This window comes from Rhododendron vialii, chromosome 12a (assembly GCF_030253575.1).
Source record: "Rhododendron vialii isolate Sample 1 chromosome 12a, ASM3025357v1".
Taxonomy (NCBI): Eukaryota; Viridiplantae; Streptophyta; class Magnoliopsida; order Ericales; family Ericaceae; genus Rhododendron; species Rhododendron vialii.
Genome location: NC_080568.1, coordinates 6,649,180 through 6,663,749, shown reverse-complemented (window position 1 = coordinate 6,663,749; position 14,570 = coordinate 6,649,180). Strand labels below are relative to the sequence as shown.

At 38.6% G+C, this 14,570-nt stretch overlaps 3 protein-coding genes across 5 annotated transcripts; 2 read left to right on the top strand and 1 right to left on the bottom strand.

Annotated features, from left to right (window-relative positions):
* The first annotated feature begins 2,933 nt into the window (after nucleotides 1–2,933).
* LOC131309364 (uncharacterized) lies at nucleotides 2,934–3,487 on the top strand. The gene is made up of 2 exons (XM_058336021.1): nucleotides 2,934–3,256; nucleotides 3,445–3,487. Exons 1-2 carry the CDS (start codon nucleotides 2,934–2,936, stop codon nucleotides 3,485–3,487), a joined length of 366 nt encoding a protein of 121 aa, XP_058192004.1.
* A 3,374-nt stretch (nucleotides 3,488–6,861) lies between these two features.
* On the bottom strand, nucleotides 6,862–8,713 carry LOC131310326 (uncharacterized). Its single transcript, XM_058337286.1, has 3 exons — nucleotides 8,576–8,713; nucleotides 7,626–7,762; nucleotides 6,862–7,532 (listed from the first exon to the last, which is right to left on the bottom strand). Exons 2-3 carry the CDS (start codon nucleotides 7,760–7,762, stop codon nucleotides 7,310–7,312), a joined length of 360 nt encoding a protein of 119 aa, XP_058193269.1. The 5' UTR covers nucleotides 8,576–8,713; the 3' UTR covers nucleotides 6,862–7,309.
* Nucleotides 8,714–8,779: 66 nt separating this feature from the next.
* LOC131310321 (uncharacterized) lies at nucleotides 8,780–14,248 on the top strand. 3 transcript variants are annotated; one of them, XM_058337280.1, is made up of 9 exons: nucleotides 8,783–8,977; nucleotides 10,034–10,161; nucleotides 10,511–10,557; nucleotides 10,640–11,223; nucleotides 11,607–11,687; nucleotides 12,224–12,304; nucleotides 13,149–13,211; nucleotides 13,844–13,904; nucleotides 13,993–14,248. In XM_058337280.1, the coding sequence occupies exons 1-8, from the start codon at nucleotides 8,924–8,926 to the stop codon at nucleotides 13,898–13,900; spliced, it is 1,095 nt and encodes a 364-aa protein (XP_058193263.1). In that variant the 5' UTR covers nucleotides 8,783–8,923; the 3' UTR covers nucleotides 13,901–13,904; nucleotides 13,993–14,248. The 3 variants fall into 3 exon arrangements, with proteins under 3 accessions (XP_058193264.1, XP_058193263.1, XP_058193262.1); XM_058337279.1 differs by having other exon boundaries at nucleotides 13,844–14,248; XM_058337281.1 differs by lacking the exon at nucleotides 12,224–12,304 and having other exon boundaries at nucleotides 8,780–8,977; nucleotides 13,844–14,248.
* The last annotated feature ends 322 nt before the right edge of the window (nucleotides 14,249–14,570 follow it).

Sequence of the window (14,570 nt, the reverse complement as noted above, 5' to 3'; positions counted from 1 at the left end):
ATTATTTTAGGTAACTACCTAGCTGGCAATCCTTATGATATGTTATTTCCATTATCGGTTGGTTTGCAGCAGGTTTTGAAAATCTTCTCTTTTTCTATTTTACAATATTCAAACGCCATACCCACACCTCGTCGATTCACCGCAAAACCTCGCCGACTCGTCGGAATGTTATGGTTTTTCAAGTATTCAATCATGTTCTTACCTTTGTTTTTTTCCTTACTGAGTGGTCTATTTCTGATTCCTATGTCATAGTTGACGTCAGAAGGCTGCGGTTGGAGTTGCTTTCATCTTCATCTATAAGTGAAACCCCTCCATTTGAAAACCCACACCAGTCCGGTAGAAATCCACACCAAACGGCAAAATCCACACTAGTCCGGACTCCATTGTTGCAAAGTTCGTGGAAGAAGAACGACGTGGTCGCGGTTGCTGTGGCAGCAGCGGTCGGAGTTGATGCCAGAAGGTCACGATCTGTAATCTCTAATTTTGGTTTTTCAATCTGGGTTTTCCGATTCTGATTTTATTTAGTTTTATCTATTTCATGATAAATTATTTACTTCATTTACCATGAAATATATTTGTATATGTTCCTATCATCTCATGGTAAATTATTTAGACTGCTTACCATGAAACTATTTGTTTGATTCATATTTTTGACAAATGTTATGAAATCGATTCATATTTTCAATCTGTGTTTTTCGATTTCGATTCCATTTAATTTTATCTATTTCATGATAAATTATTTACTTCATTTACCATGAAATATATTTGTATATGTTCCTACCATTTCATGGTAATTATTTGGACCGTTTACCATGAAACTATTTGTTCAATTCATATTTTTGACAAATGTTATGAAATTGATTCATATTTTTCAATCTGGGTTTTTCGATTTTGGTTTTATTTAGTTTTATCTATTTCATAGTAAATTGTTTATTTCATTTACCATGAAATATGTTTGTGTATATTCCTATCATTTTTATGGTAAATTATTTGGACCGTTTACCATGAAACTATTTGTTATGAAATCGATTCATATTTTGAAGGGATATTGAAATCAGCTTAGATATCATTGGAAATAATTTGAACATTTGAAATTTTGAAATCCTCCTATGATATCTCATTTAATTGCAGAGATTGATATATTTATCCCAATCCCCTTAATTTAGGAAACAATAAATGTGTATATATCTATATAGATCTAAGAAATTGATTTTAACACTTCAAAAATTGATGGAGGGGCTTTAAAACGACTTTGTTTTGTGTATCAACACAGTTCAGTTTTGGATCCCCTCCATCAATTTTTGGAGTGCCAAAATCACAATCCTAGATTTATATCATATAGTAAAAGGGTAATACGGGTAATTCATGCATTGAAAGGATGAAAACATAAGCACAAAAAGTGGGTGGGATGAAATTTTACGTTGTATGACTAATTGGGATGGATATTTAAAAACACCAAAAGTTAAACTTAAATTTTTCTCTCGCGAGATGCAATCTTTTTCTGTTCCAAATGTTTTCATAAAATTTAGCCTAAATTTTACTCTTGTCCTCTAACTATCTAATTTCTTTCTATTTCATCCTTAATCTATGAATTAAATCTATTGAGCGAAATGCATCAAAGGAAGGAAAATTTAGGGACCAACCCCAACATCTCCACCGCGTAGGAACTCCGAGATCACCCTAAGGATGTCTTCTGCATCCAGAGGTTACAGACCGGCCATAGAACCCTAATAATTACTTAGAAAACTATATAGATTTAGGGAATTGATTACTATATTGTGGACCTCGAAAAAGGAATAACAAGAGGGATATTCTGTGACTAGTTGGTATTCAAAATATACAGTTCCAGTACCCAAATTAAGAAAGATATGGTTGAATCAAAATTCAACAAAGAAATTTATCTTTCCAAATTTTAACTCTGCATCTGTTGAAAAATAGAGCCAAACTTTGTAGAGATATGTTTATTTCTCTGTTATTTTGGCCACATGTGTAGAGATAAACTTTGCAAAGATAAATTAATTTGTTTGTTATTTTGTTAAAATACATATATAAAGTTTGCAAAGATAAGTTTATTTTGTGCACAACATTTGCAGTTATAAGTTTATCTATTTGTTATATTGACACATACAAAGATGAGCTTTGCAAAGACAAGTTTGTCGATGTACTATTATTTTGTTCGGATGCAAATATAAATTTTGCACAAAAAACTTAACTGTTAGTTATTTTGCGCAGATATGGTGACAATATTAGCAGACATATGTTTCTCTATTCTTTATTTTGGACCCATACAATAAAAACTTTGCAAAGATAAATTCATGTGTTCATTACTTTATGTAGATACGGGGATAAATTTTGCAAAGATAAGTTTTTTTTTTGTTTGTTCATTTGTGCAGATATGGTGACAAACTTTGCATATATAAGTTTGTCTATTCGCGCTTTTGTGCAAATTTAGAGATAAATTTGCTACTCGTATTTTCGGATGCGGAAACTTATGGATAACTTGTGATTGTTCTTTACCCAAGAGGCATTTCGCTTGTTGCAAATGACTATTGTACCTATCTTTGCCTGTTTTGATTAGTCAAGAGGCTTTTCTTGCTTTTTTTTTTGCCAGGTTTTGTTCAGTATCCAAAGGGACAGTCTAATGTTTGGAAGGATCTCCTATCAAATTGGGGAGCACACCAGTGAAGATTCTTGATGCCAATACAAATAGACAATTAACATAGCGTTTTCACTAGTCTCATTCAATTGCATGTATTAAAGAATCTACAACATGGAGAAACATAAGAATTAATTAAATACGAAACGTACACACAATTCTCACTCCGTAAAACCCATTTAAGCTACAATATAAATACACCCTTTGTCAATATCTCTCCAACTAATTTCACAAAGTAACCAAAGTTCGATCCCTCCACCCACACCCGCCACGAACCATGGCAGAGGCCACCAACCAATTCTCCTCCAAGGCAATCATCGCCGCCTTCTGCTTCGCTATCATGGGAATAATCTTGACCGAGGGCCAACAAAATTTCCTAACCGAGTGTCGCAAGAAGCTTGCTCCTGGACAGTGTGGGTGGCAGATTGGCAACGAGTTGTATTCTGGGAATGCTACGGTGGACCAGCAGTGTTGCAGTCGCCTAGTGGATATGGGAGAGAAGTGCCACAAGGAGCTTTTGAAGAACTATCTCTCATCCCCTGATCATGCCAATGTCAATGCCACCGAAGCTTGGCGGAGGAGTGACGTCCTCTGGAGCCGGTGTTCCAAAATTTCCCCACACCCTTGACTGCATTTTTATGTTCTTTTCTGTAATAGTACTTGTGTTTAAAATGCTTTGTGTAATCGAGGATACAAATTGTGATTTTTTTGGGAGAGTGAAGAGGAGGAAAAGTCTTTATACGGATCTTTTGACTTAAAGAGAATCTCTTGTAACTGTCATTTGTTAGGTATACCTACATGATCAAGGATGGATATATGATCTTAAGTTGAGGATTGCATATGAAAGAAATCATATCGATACAGGATGGTCTATTCAAAAAAATTGGGATCTCGGCCTAAGTCATAAAATATGCTTGCGTGAACAGAGGCAGGAGTGCAAGCGATAGTGTAAAAGCGCCTTTCAAAATCATCTCAAAATATTAGTAAAGTTTTATTAGATCAAGAATTGAGAGTCAGAGACTCAGAATGTAACTCCTTTCTTCACTTTCTTCATCCCTGTGCGTGGAAGTCTGAGATCTTGGTTTTCTCAAACTTTTCACTCGCCGTCCTCGAGGTCGTCTTCTTCTCAAACAATCCTGGCTTTCTGTTTTCGGGTGGATTCGCCAGGGGGGTTCTCGTTAGAACTTTTCTCCTCCATTATTCTCCTTCTCCGTCTCCCCAGACCCCAAGAACAGAGGAATTGATTTTGTTTCTTGGGGAAGATAGAGAAGGAATGGGATGAGTTTTTGTCGAGCGCGGTGATCTAGGGTGTTCATATTGTGCGTCTAACATCACCCAAAATTAATGTGTATTTGTGATTTGGAGGGGGTGTGGTTGGAGCTGCTCTTCTGTACGAATAAGATCGCGCAGAAGTGTACGAAAGTCGAAAGAGTTTATGCAAAATCACAATCTTTATATAGTTCATGCGAAAATCACATCTTTATATACTTCAAGGCAAAACCACAAAAATGATAAGTGCGTCAGCACCCTTTAATAAACCTTGGAGCAAAATTAGCTGATAAAAGTGGCATAATAATGTTGGCTATTACCGCCAACGCATGCAGAGCCCGTTTAAGCCTACTAAATTAGTAATATATTCTCGATTGGGTTAAATATATATCTACTTGCCCCTTAAACTATTGATCGAACTTATCTTTACTTCATCCTTCAACTACCAATTTGCATTCACTTCCCCCCTCTAACTACCGAACCCTTACTCCATCCATCCAATTCCTCACCCCGTTAGAATCATGGACGGAAAACCCAAACAAGAGAGAGGAAAACAGAGCAAGCAACAATAGTATATAGAGCCTTGGCCGACTGAATTGGTAAAGCCAGGAAAACAGAACAACAATCATGTACAGAGCTTTGGCCTTTACCATTTTTTCATATTTTCAGTTGCCCATGTCATTCTCCACCTCTTTTGGCAGCTCCTCTTCCTCTTTCACCACAAATCTCTTCTCACCCACCTTCAATTACTCTTTGTTGGAAAATATTATTGGATTATAATATTTTTATTTGGTTTGAAGGTGAATTGACTTGATTTAGAGTCATGTCTTTTCAGTGACACCTGTTTACTGTAGATGGATGCATTCTTTATGAACAAATGTGTCATTTCCCTTGGTGATTATTGGGAGTAGTCACGTGGTAGTCTATAAATAGGATGTTCCCCATGCATTCTATATCGATTAGAAAAGACGTTGATGTCCATAACTTCATCGAGTCAGAGTCATTCATTTTGAGAGAGTACAAAACACATTGAGGTTCAACAGACCCATCGATTGTAGTGCTGCTTCTGCGGGGAATTCGATCAAGTAGTGCTGGCAGACATACGTTCATGCAAACCGTGAGCACCATAGCGGGGACAAATTTGTCTCAAGTACAGAGTGTTACACACTAACACTCGCCTTGATCACCAATTTTGTTGCATTGATTTTCAAGTTTTGAGTTCCGATTTTATTACATTCATATTTTCGGTTTTCATCACAAAAAGTAAACACACGTTTTTCCAACACTCTTTGTATTTTCAAATGCCACCAAAATAATTTCTTCAATTACTCTTTTGGACTTTCTCACCATCCAAAAGGGCTGTAACAGCCTTAAGGTGCGGCCGTGCGTGCTGGAGGATGAATATCTCTCCTGTTAATTTGAAAAGCACACGAGCTGGTTGCTAGTCACGTGAGGGAATATTCTTTGTGGCCAAAACAAATACTAGATAACATGGATTTTCATATAGTCACATCTATATATAATATGACTGGGTAGTTTTATGATGGTGTTTTTTGAATTTATGCGTTTGAATTTGTTCTATGAGTCTTAGTTTGTTGAATTTGTTGTTTAGTATTTATTTGCGTGTGCTGAATGTTCGAGCCGTGTCTTTCACTAGTTTAATTCTATTAAAGAATCCACAGCATAATTAAAGAGACATAAATACAATCGAAACGTAAACACCATTCTTAATCCTTAAAACCCATTAAAGCAGCAACAAAAACCTCCTCTCTAGCTCATAATATTATCTCCTCGACCCCAGAAACACCAATTCCAGTTTCACAAAATAAACCAAAAGTTCTCCCTCCGCCCACAAGCACTGCGAACCATGGCAGAATCCACCGCCCGATTCTCCTCCACCACGGTCGCCGGCTTGTGCTTCGTCATCACCGGAATCATATTCTTGACCGAAGGGCTCAATCTAGTCCCCACGCCACCAGCCAGCGGAAACCGAAGCTTCTTGAACGAGTGTCGTGAAAAGCTAGCTGTAGATCATTGCGGGCAGCAGATTGGCAACGAGTTATTTCTCGAACACGGTACGGCGGAACCGCAGTGTTGCATAGCGCTCATGTCGCTAGAGAAGTGCCACAAGGAGCTCTTGAAGGATTTTCTCTCATCGCCCGATCATGCCAACGTCAATGCCACCGAAGTCTGGCGGAGGAGTGACGTCCTTTTGAACCGGTGTCACAGAGTTGCAGGGCACTACCCTAGTGTCATATGATTGCGGGGCACTACCCTAGTAACACTTTACAACCAATTAATAGTGGGGGTGTGAAATCTCACATCGCTTGTATAATGAAATGTGGCAATAGCATATATTGTAAGCAATAGCATGTATCGGTCGAGATGCAATTTGGACTGTTCATTGCTTGCCGTGGACGGCCGAGATCGGCCCGACACGCATGTTATTGCTTGCCGTGGACGGCCGAGATCGGCCCGACACGCATGTTGTTCCTTCGGGGACAACATGCACCCCGGATTCTAACGTAAGACCCACCAACTAGTATTAAGCTGAGTTATAATTTTTGAGTCATGCGGTTAGGCTAAGAGTTAGCAAGTCAGTTACCGCGAATTGTTACAATTGTGTTGTTCAATTAATGCCTTATAGTACTACTAGGTAAACAGTAAACTTGATTGTTTTGATGTTGTTCAAAGACAGGTTATTCTCTCTCTCTCTCTCTCTCTCTCTCTCTCTCTCTCTCTCTCTCCCACTCCCATGTTAAGCAAATAACAAAACCCAAGGAATACAATTTCTCAAGCAATTCATAACCTGTGCATTCTCAAAAAAAATTCCCAATCAATAATCATAACCCAGGTAATTTTTCCAACAATTTCTCAACCAATAACCTGTGCATTCCAACCAAAAAATAATCTGGGCATTCCAACCAACAATAACCTGGTCATTGTAACCAAACAATTCCATAACTTGGGCATATATTTTCCGACATAGTTGACATATAAAGTGCAATAACAAAAGGCCAATTCCATAACAAAAACTTGTACTACTGTCCTAATATATTGCTAAAGTCATCACAAAAAGGCATCACATAAAGCCATTTCAAAGTGCACCCCACACGGACCAACAAAAGCTAAATTAAACATAGTTTCATGTTTTTGTTCAACTATACTAGATATTTGAGGACAAAAGCTTCTGCACCATTATCATTTTTTCCTCCTCCTCATCAAGGCTGAAAAAGTAATCAACCTTTTGTGCATCTTGGGTGATTACCATTCCAACTTTGACCCTATCCTCCGTCGTGATTGGAAGCTTCCTTATCGCTTCATTAACTGCGGCTCTTTTGGCTGAGAGATCGTGTTCATAACCCATCCTATTTCCAATTATTTCTAGCTTAACATTAGTCCTCTCAATAACACCCCAAACTTGTCAGCAAAATCACCCAGTCCAGCAATAATGTTCTCAGAAATCTTAGCCTTTTTCTTTGCAGGCTCTTGAGGGGTTGAACCAAGAACTGTGGTTGAACCATCACCGGTTTCATTGGCAGCTACATCCTCATCATCTAAGGCCTCAGCAATATCAGCTGCACTTTCAACCATGTCTCTAGTTGCTCTGTCATTCCCAAAAATAATTGATTGATGTGATCTATTCGTTCTTGGAATGGGGTTCGGTTCTGTAAACCTAGATTGGTGTCAAGAGTAATACCTCTCAAGAGCAACATGAACCGCAATTACAGCCACACAACATACTATTTGGATTTGCTTGATCAAATGTGTCACTATGGTGAACACCTCGGTCTCCTCTGATGTACAATCTAACTCATTTCCAGTGATATTGTCCATCTGTAGTAAGTAATTCTTAATAAGTAACTATCAAAGAATGATTTATTAGTTGTAGAATGAAAATTGATGCAATACACTCAGGCACACTAATGCATTGAACCCCACTACAATTGCTTCAAAAAAAAATGCACATACAAGACCAGAATAGAAGAAACCCAGCTGAATGGAAATTATCTATGAATATAGATATAAGATCAATACTGTCACAGAGTCAATATCCAGTTGCAGCGCCTAATCTTTCGCCAAATATATGATCACAATAACTCCTTTACCGAGCTTTTCCGTAAACTCAGTTTACGAGACCCAATCGCACGCGTTCAAAGTGGTTTTAGACGGTCTGGATTGAAAATCAATTTTGACCGATCAAAATTAATTGTTACTCGTCAAAATTGAAAAGCAATTTCAACCATTGATTGCGTGAATGGACCTCGGTGAATTCTCTCATATATGATACATTTGATATCAATCCTTCTAGCTATCACTACAGTCACAGGGTCATCTGTCCATGTTTTGCTGCTACTACTTGAGAATCTCCAAACTTAAATGGCATATACAAGACCAGAATAGAAGAAATCACAAACAAAAACTAGTACAAGATATCGAAGATAGAACTTAGAAGAACATAAGAAAGTCGAAAATAGAAGAAATCTGGTTAGAAGAACGTAAGGTGGATCGAACTCAGGTCGAAATCTGTATAGAAAAACTCATTCCCAGTCGAAATCCCAAACGAAATCGTTTTGGCAGATGAAAAACAGATCGTTTTTTTACATAGAAAATTGGTCACGAGAAGAAGAAGAGCAGGCGAAGGAATACCTGCTTTGATTATGGAAATCGCAAGGTGGGTCTTCTCCAATCGCAGCCAAGAACTCAGGTGTAGAGAGGAGAGAGAGAGGTAAACGATGAAGAACGAACAGTGCGTCGTAGGGTTTTGACTTTTGAGTCAATGGACAATGGCATTTTTGCAATTTCTCTCAAGCTCGCTCTCTCTCTCTCTCTCTCTCTCTCTCTCTCTCACACACACACACACACACACTCACACGCTCGACTTTTCGCGGTCGACGCTCTCTCGTTTTCTGCTGGATCACATTTTTCTTCAACTGATGATTGCTTGATTGATCAAATTATTCGTCTAGGGTTTGAAGGTTTTCAATCGAACTTCACATGGCAGAGACTTCGAGGTCTCAATTCACAATCACTCTGGGCCGTAGTGGTCAGGTTCGTCGTTTCTTATTCCTGATTCCTTCCTCTTCATCTCAAATCTAGTTTTCTTTTTTCATATAAAAAAGTTGCTATAATTAATCAGAAACGCTGTTATTTTCCAATTCATGGTTTTGGGGGCGAATGAAAATCCAATTATTTGTGTGCCCAAGGTGAATATAAAGTTTTAAGATTCAATATGTAAGATGAGTACCAGATAGTCCAGTTAGTTAGCTGCGGTTGATGAGCAGCTTCCTTATGGTTGAATGCTTGGGATTAAAGAGAGGTGCTGTGTTATCTATCTGAACTCGGTGATTACTGTTTTACCATATTTGGTGGCGGAAATTATTCGAATGAGCGGAGCAGTTAGTTGTTCAAGCTTTGAGGTTCAAAACATGTTCGAGGTTATCTTGATTATGGGACGAGCTGATCGCGAACGAGCTTTAATCGAGCAAATCTCAAGTAGCTGGAATTTTTTATACATGATAAGTCGAATAGGCCAAGTAGTAGCTTGTTCGAGCTTGGTTTGAAAGCTTAAACACTGTTCAAGCTTGATTGTTCATGTAGCAAACTGATCTTGAACAAGCTTTGAATGAATGAACATGAGCTCAAACTCGCGTAGCTTGGTTCATTTCTTGGTCTGCCATATTAATGAGAATCTGTTGGTTCGTGTCTTAGTTAGCTAACACTCTATATAAAGTATAAACTAACCCCAATGGGTTAGCCCGTGTGGGCATGAAACAGCAAGGCTTGCCCAAGAGGTTGCAAGGTTGAATCCCCTAAAGGCCAACCATTCGAAACCTTGAAGCCATTGAATTTGTTGACGTGCACAGAAAGTGGCTGGGACACCCAGTTGTAGAGAAAAAGACACTCTATACGAACTCTAAGAAAGGTTAAATGGCTATTTGATTAACGTTCAATATACAAAGGATATCCGGTTACACTAGCTACATACCGTAGAATCTGAAATGTTTGATTGGACGGTTCCAATTTGCTGAAAGTTTTTTGATGCTACGGAGTTGACCGAAATGGGTGTTTAGATTAGCTATGCGCTTCTGAGGAATTTATTTACAGGTTGTGAAAAGAGCAGGAGCAGTGTTAGATCGAGGTTTTTCTGATTCTCGGCCAGCGATTGGAGGCAAGCGATCGATTAGAGATAGGCTGGGAACTGATGTTGATGGATTTCAACTCAACAACAAACGGTGCATTTCTCTCTTTATTGTTTTTGTGAGATAGCTTGTAGTTTGATACTGGGTTGACTCTTCAGCTAATATCTTTACATATATTGACAAAAAGGCCAGGCCCAAATATGCACAACTGGTATTTCAAATTTAATGATGTTGCTAGAGACAATGTAGTTCTCAGTTCTGAAATTGAGTACAATATTCTCAGTTCGCATTTTACACTTACTGCCGTAATAATGGTGGTACTGAAGCTTGAAAATATGCTGGCTATGTTTGTTGTTAGGACGTAATACTTGAGTTAGCATTGATATAAGGTTGAGTTTGACACTTCAACTCACATTGTTTAATATTTTTGTCCTTCTGGCAGGCAAAGGGGATATAGTAATAAATTGAACAATTGGAATGGTGTAGAAGGTAATAAGTTTACTCAAAAGTCCTGCGACAATGCTGCATTTTCATAGTTTGAACTAATCTTGGTTTCTTTAAACATCTAAAGATGCACGGCTTGACAAAGATGACCTCAGATTCAAACTTAGGCGGAAAAACAAGCTTGGAAGAGAGCAGAATGATGTTCAGATGAATAAGGTGGATCGACGTGAAGCGCCTTCAAGATCAGTTCGGCATACCACAACAAGTCTAAACTTGCGGCCCCACATGCCTGAACGAAGACATGCTAGGGATCTTGGGCCTGAGCGTAAGGGTGCAAGCATATTGAGTCAGATTCCTTATACAAGAAGTGCTGATGCCTTGCCCCGGATGGACTCATTGAGAGATTCTTATTCAGCTTGGACCCCGAATAGGGTAAGGAGAAGATCACCGGATGTAGTTTTTCGTACTTCTAGGAATCTCTCCCCACAAAGGAATGATGTAGATATTACGAGAAGGCCGTTAATGAGGGCCTATGATGATGATAGAACACAGTCATATATGAGCAGCGATATTCTTGAGCGTGGAAGGTCCTTGGGCACTTCGTCTTATATGACAAAACCACCAACTGCTTCTGCACCTTTGAAGTCTTTTGTGCCACCGCTAGCCTTACCGTCCCGACCGAGTGGGATTGTGCATAGAAGTTCATACATGGTACAAATCACAAGCCTCGATTGCATTTTTTCTTTCCTCTTCTTTCCCTGAAATTCAATGCTGCAGCTGCATAATAATTCTCTTGCAGCTCTACAAGCAAACATGTTGATTTGTTTCATTGTCTTTATGCTATTGGTCAATAGCATGGTAAATAGTGCAACCCTGTTTTTCCTGGCCTTTTCCCCGTATAGATGCATTCTTAAGTTTTTGTGGAAGTAGAAATGGTTGTATTTTTGCTTATAAAAATCCAGCTTATTGTGCTGTTCTTGAGGATCCCCCCACCCAACTTCATGCTTTATCGGGTCTATCCATTTCATATGTTGGTTCTTTTCATTCACGTGCTGATGATATTTCTTTGTTTTGTTTGCTGTTATTTTATGTAGGGCAATGAACATCTTACGGTGGATGGCTTATTGTATTCATTGGGTTTGGAAAGTTACTCCATCTCTTTTAAGGCTGAGGAAGTACGTGGTTATCTGTTGCGTCCTTCTTTGAATGCTCCTTTAGTAGTCTTATGTTGAGAATTGCTTGAACTTTCGAATGACTTACACAGCTTAAGTAATCCGTGAAGCAGTATGGGTTTTCAGTCATTTCGATGAGAATCCCAAAAGGAAAAAAATTTAAACATTATAAATATGTCTGCCATTGCACACTTCTTTCGTGCACCTTTCACCTGCTTCCCTGATATCACCTTTATTCTTGAGGCTTGTAAACTGATTTCTTGTTTTTGCTCGTGTGAAGCAAAATCTACCAAAATTAACCTAAACAAGTTTATTGTTATGGCTGCGTTGTTGGTGTGTGGTAATTAACTGTAGTGGCAGTGCAGTGTGGTATTCTGATACAGTTTACGTTTACCATATTTAACCTCGATATAATTGTCAACATTCTTGAGGATAGTTTTTATATTTCGATTTTCTTTTGTATTGCGCAATGAAATGGGTGCTCAGTTGAGGTGGCATAGCCATATTCATTTTCGAATGTTATTGTGGTACTTCTCTAGTTCACTGCAGATAGGAATCATGGGGAAGCTTCCTGGTGTGAAGTATTCACCATTTCGGACCTGAGAAGTACCTCTCGCTTGGTACTACACCCCATTTAAGTACCACATTTCGGATACCATCTCATGGGGCATCAATACATTAGTTGAATGGGCCCCAATACATTAGTTGAATGGGCCCCACCTTTCAAAATTCTTCCTATATATTTGTAACACGTGGTATGGTACCGAACCATGATACCCAAAATTCTTCCTATATATTTGTAACACATGGTATGGTACCGAACCATGATACCCAAACTATTGTCAGTGTCACTCACTAATTACTGTAAAGATTATGATGAAAGTAAAGAGAATTTCTGTGCTTTTTATTTGTTGACATGTGCATGATATTTTAAAGGTGAGCATTTGTTTATGGAAAATGCTAAGCATCCTTTTGGGTCATGGTGAAGGTTAAAAAAGTGCGTGGTGAAGGTTAAAAAAGTGTGTCGAAAAATGTATGGAAATCTTTGGAGTGTAGCGAAATCTGTGAAATGTATTGAAGTTCTTACTTTTTTTTCAGCTTGTGCCCCTTAACCTACGGCCTACGCCCAATGGGGGATAGTTAGCTAGACGCTTTGTTTATTCAGCGATACCATCTATGAGCAAGCCTCAATAGTAGTAAATTTTATGGGATTGCATTACTTTCCATTCTCTCCCTGCTTTGCAGGCCGTTAGACAGGCATCATGCTGACTGAGTTCACCGCATCATGTCCTTTCCCTAGGTCTACATATACTTCAACCATCTCGGACTGATTTATTAATCAAGGACATCCTGTGTTGTCCTTATAGATGTTGGTAAAATTGAAGTAACTTGCTGTAGATGAGGGAGCTTATGTATCGTCTTTCTGATCACGCTGAACTCTGCCACATTTGATGTGTACTACAGGTGGATATGACTGCGCTGAGGCAGATGGGAGATAATGACCTCAAACAGTTGGGAATACCCATGGTATTGTTGTTTTTGTGTTTCCTTTTAGTTGACTTTTGACATCTGGATGGGACTTAGTGTTCGTTTTTTCAATATATGTAGTTCTTGAGTTTGGCAGTATCGTTTGCATGATCAGCACTGTAGTGATTTTGGGTGTTTTGTTAATGCCTCTAACGATATCGAACGAAGCTCATTTTTTACAGAGACCTTAAACGACATATTTAGAACAAAATGAGCGGCTCCGATCATCTTTGTGCGACCCGAGCCGGGAGAAAATGGCATCTGTGCACAGCTGCTGTGTATAAGCTGCTGTGCACATAGCTTTTCTGTTTATCTTGCATCCTTCAATGGTAAATGTGCTGTGCACACGAGACTGCTGTCTAGATCTAGAAATTTATCTTAGAGCGACACCCAAGCAATAGACAGTGAAAAATCAACAAGGGAGAGCAAAGATCGGTTTTTATAGAAAACAGCTTGAGGTTAGAAAATTCAGAATCACTCCAGAAATAGACAAGAACATGACCTGATGGCAAATTGTTTTATGGTGATTCAATAATTGCAAGCATCTAGTCTGTGAACACAGCAACAGGATTTCGGAGAATTCTCACAGGATATTTTTCCAAGACATTTAATGATATCATTCTGAATTGCAGGGACCGAGGAAAAAAATTCTGCTTGCCCTGCTGCCTCGTTCCCAGAGACCGTTGTGATCAAGTTATACTTTCGAAGACCTGAGAATATTTATGGGGCATTAGTGCTGTTACCGCATGGGAAGACTTTATTCCAGAATTTCCACATCCAGTTGATCCTGCATTTCATTCCAAGTTTGGTCTGGATCGCTGCTGTTGATTGGCTTCCATGTTTGTACTTTCTCAAGTATAGCTGTAAGGTTTAATGTTGTTGCATTGTAAAGAAGTTTTGTATTCTTTTGAGTTGGGAAGCATACTGGGAAAAGGATTAGAGATTGCAGATTTCTGTTAACTTAAATGGTGAAAAACCTAATAATTCCGGGTTAGACCCGTTACAAAGTATGAATGAAGGGGAAGCTTTTGGTTTTATTTTCGTAGTTTCATTTTTAAATTCTATTTATGCCTAGAGTTCGATCTCTGGGTGGAGAGATTTTTGGGGTACAAAGTAGGAGAGCCAAGAGCATTAGAGTGTTTGAGGTCGACTCGTTGATATATAGTTTACCTTGATCTTGGGTCCAGTTGAAAAGAAATTCAACCGAGATTTTAAAAGGGAAAAATGAGGATTATGAACAAATGAAATAATGCTCACAAAAGATTTTTTTTTTTTTTTTTGGTTGAAATGTTGATGAAGTTGTGAAATTCAATAACATTTTGTGGGTTTGGCCTAAATTAATTTTCCTTAAAGGTGGCC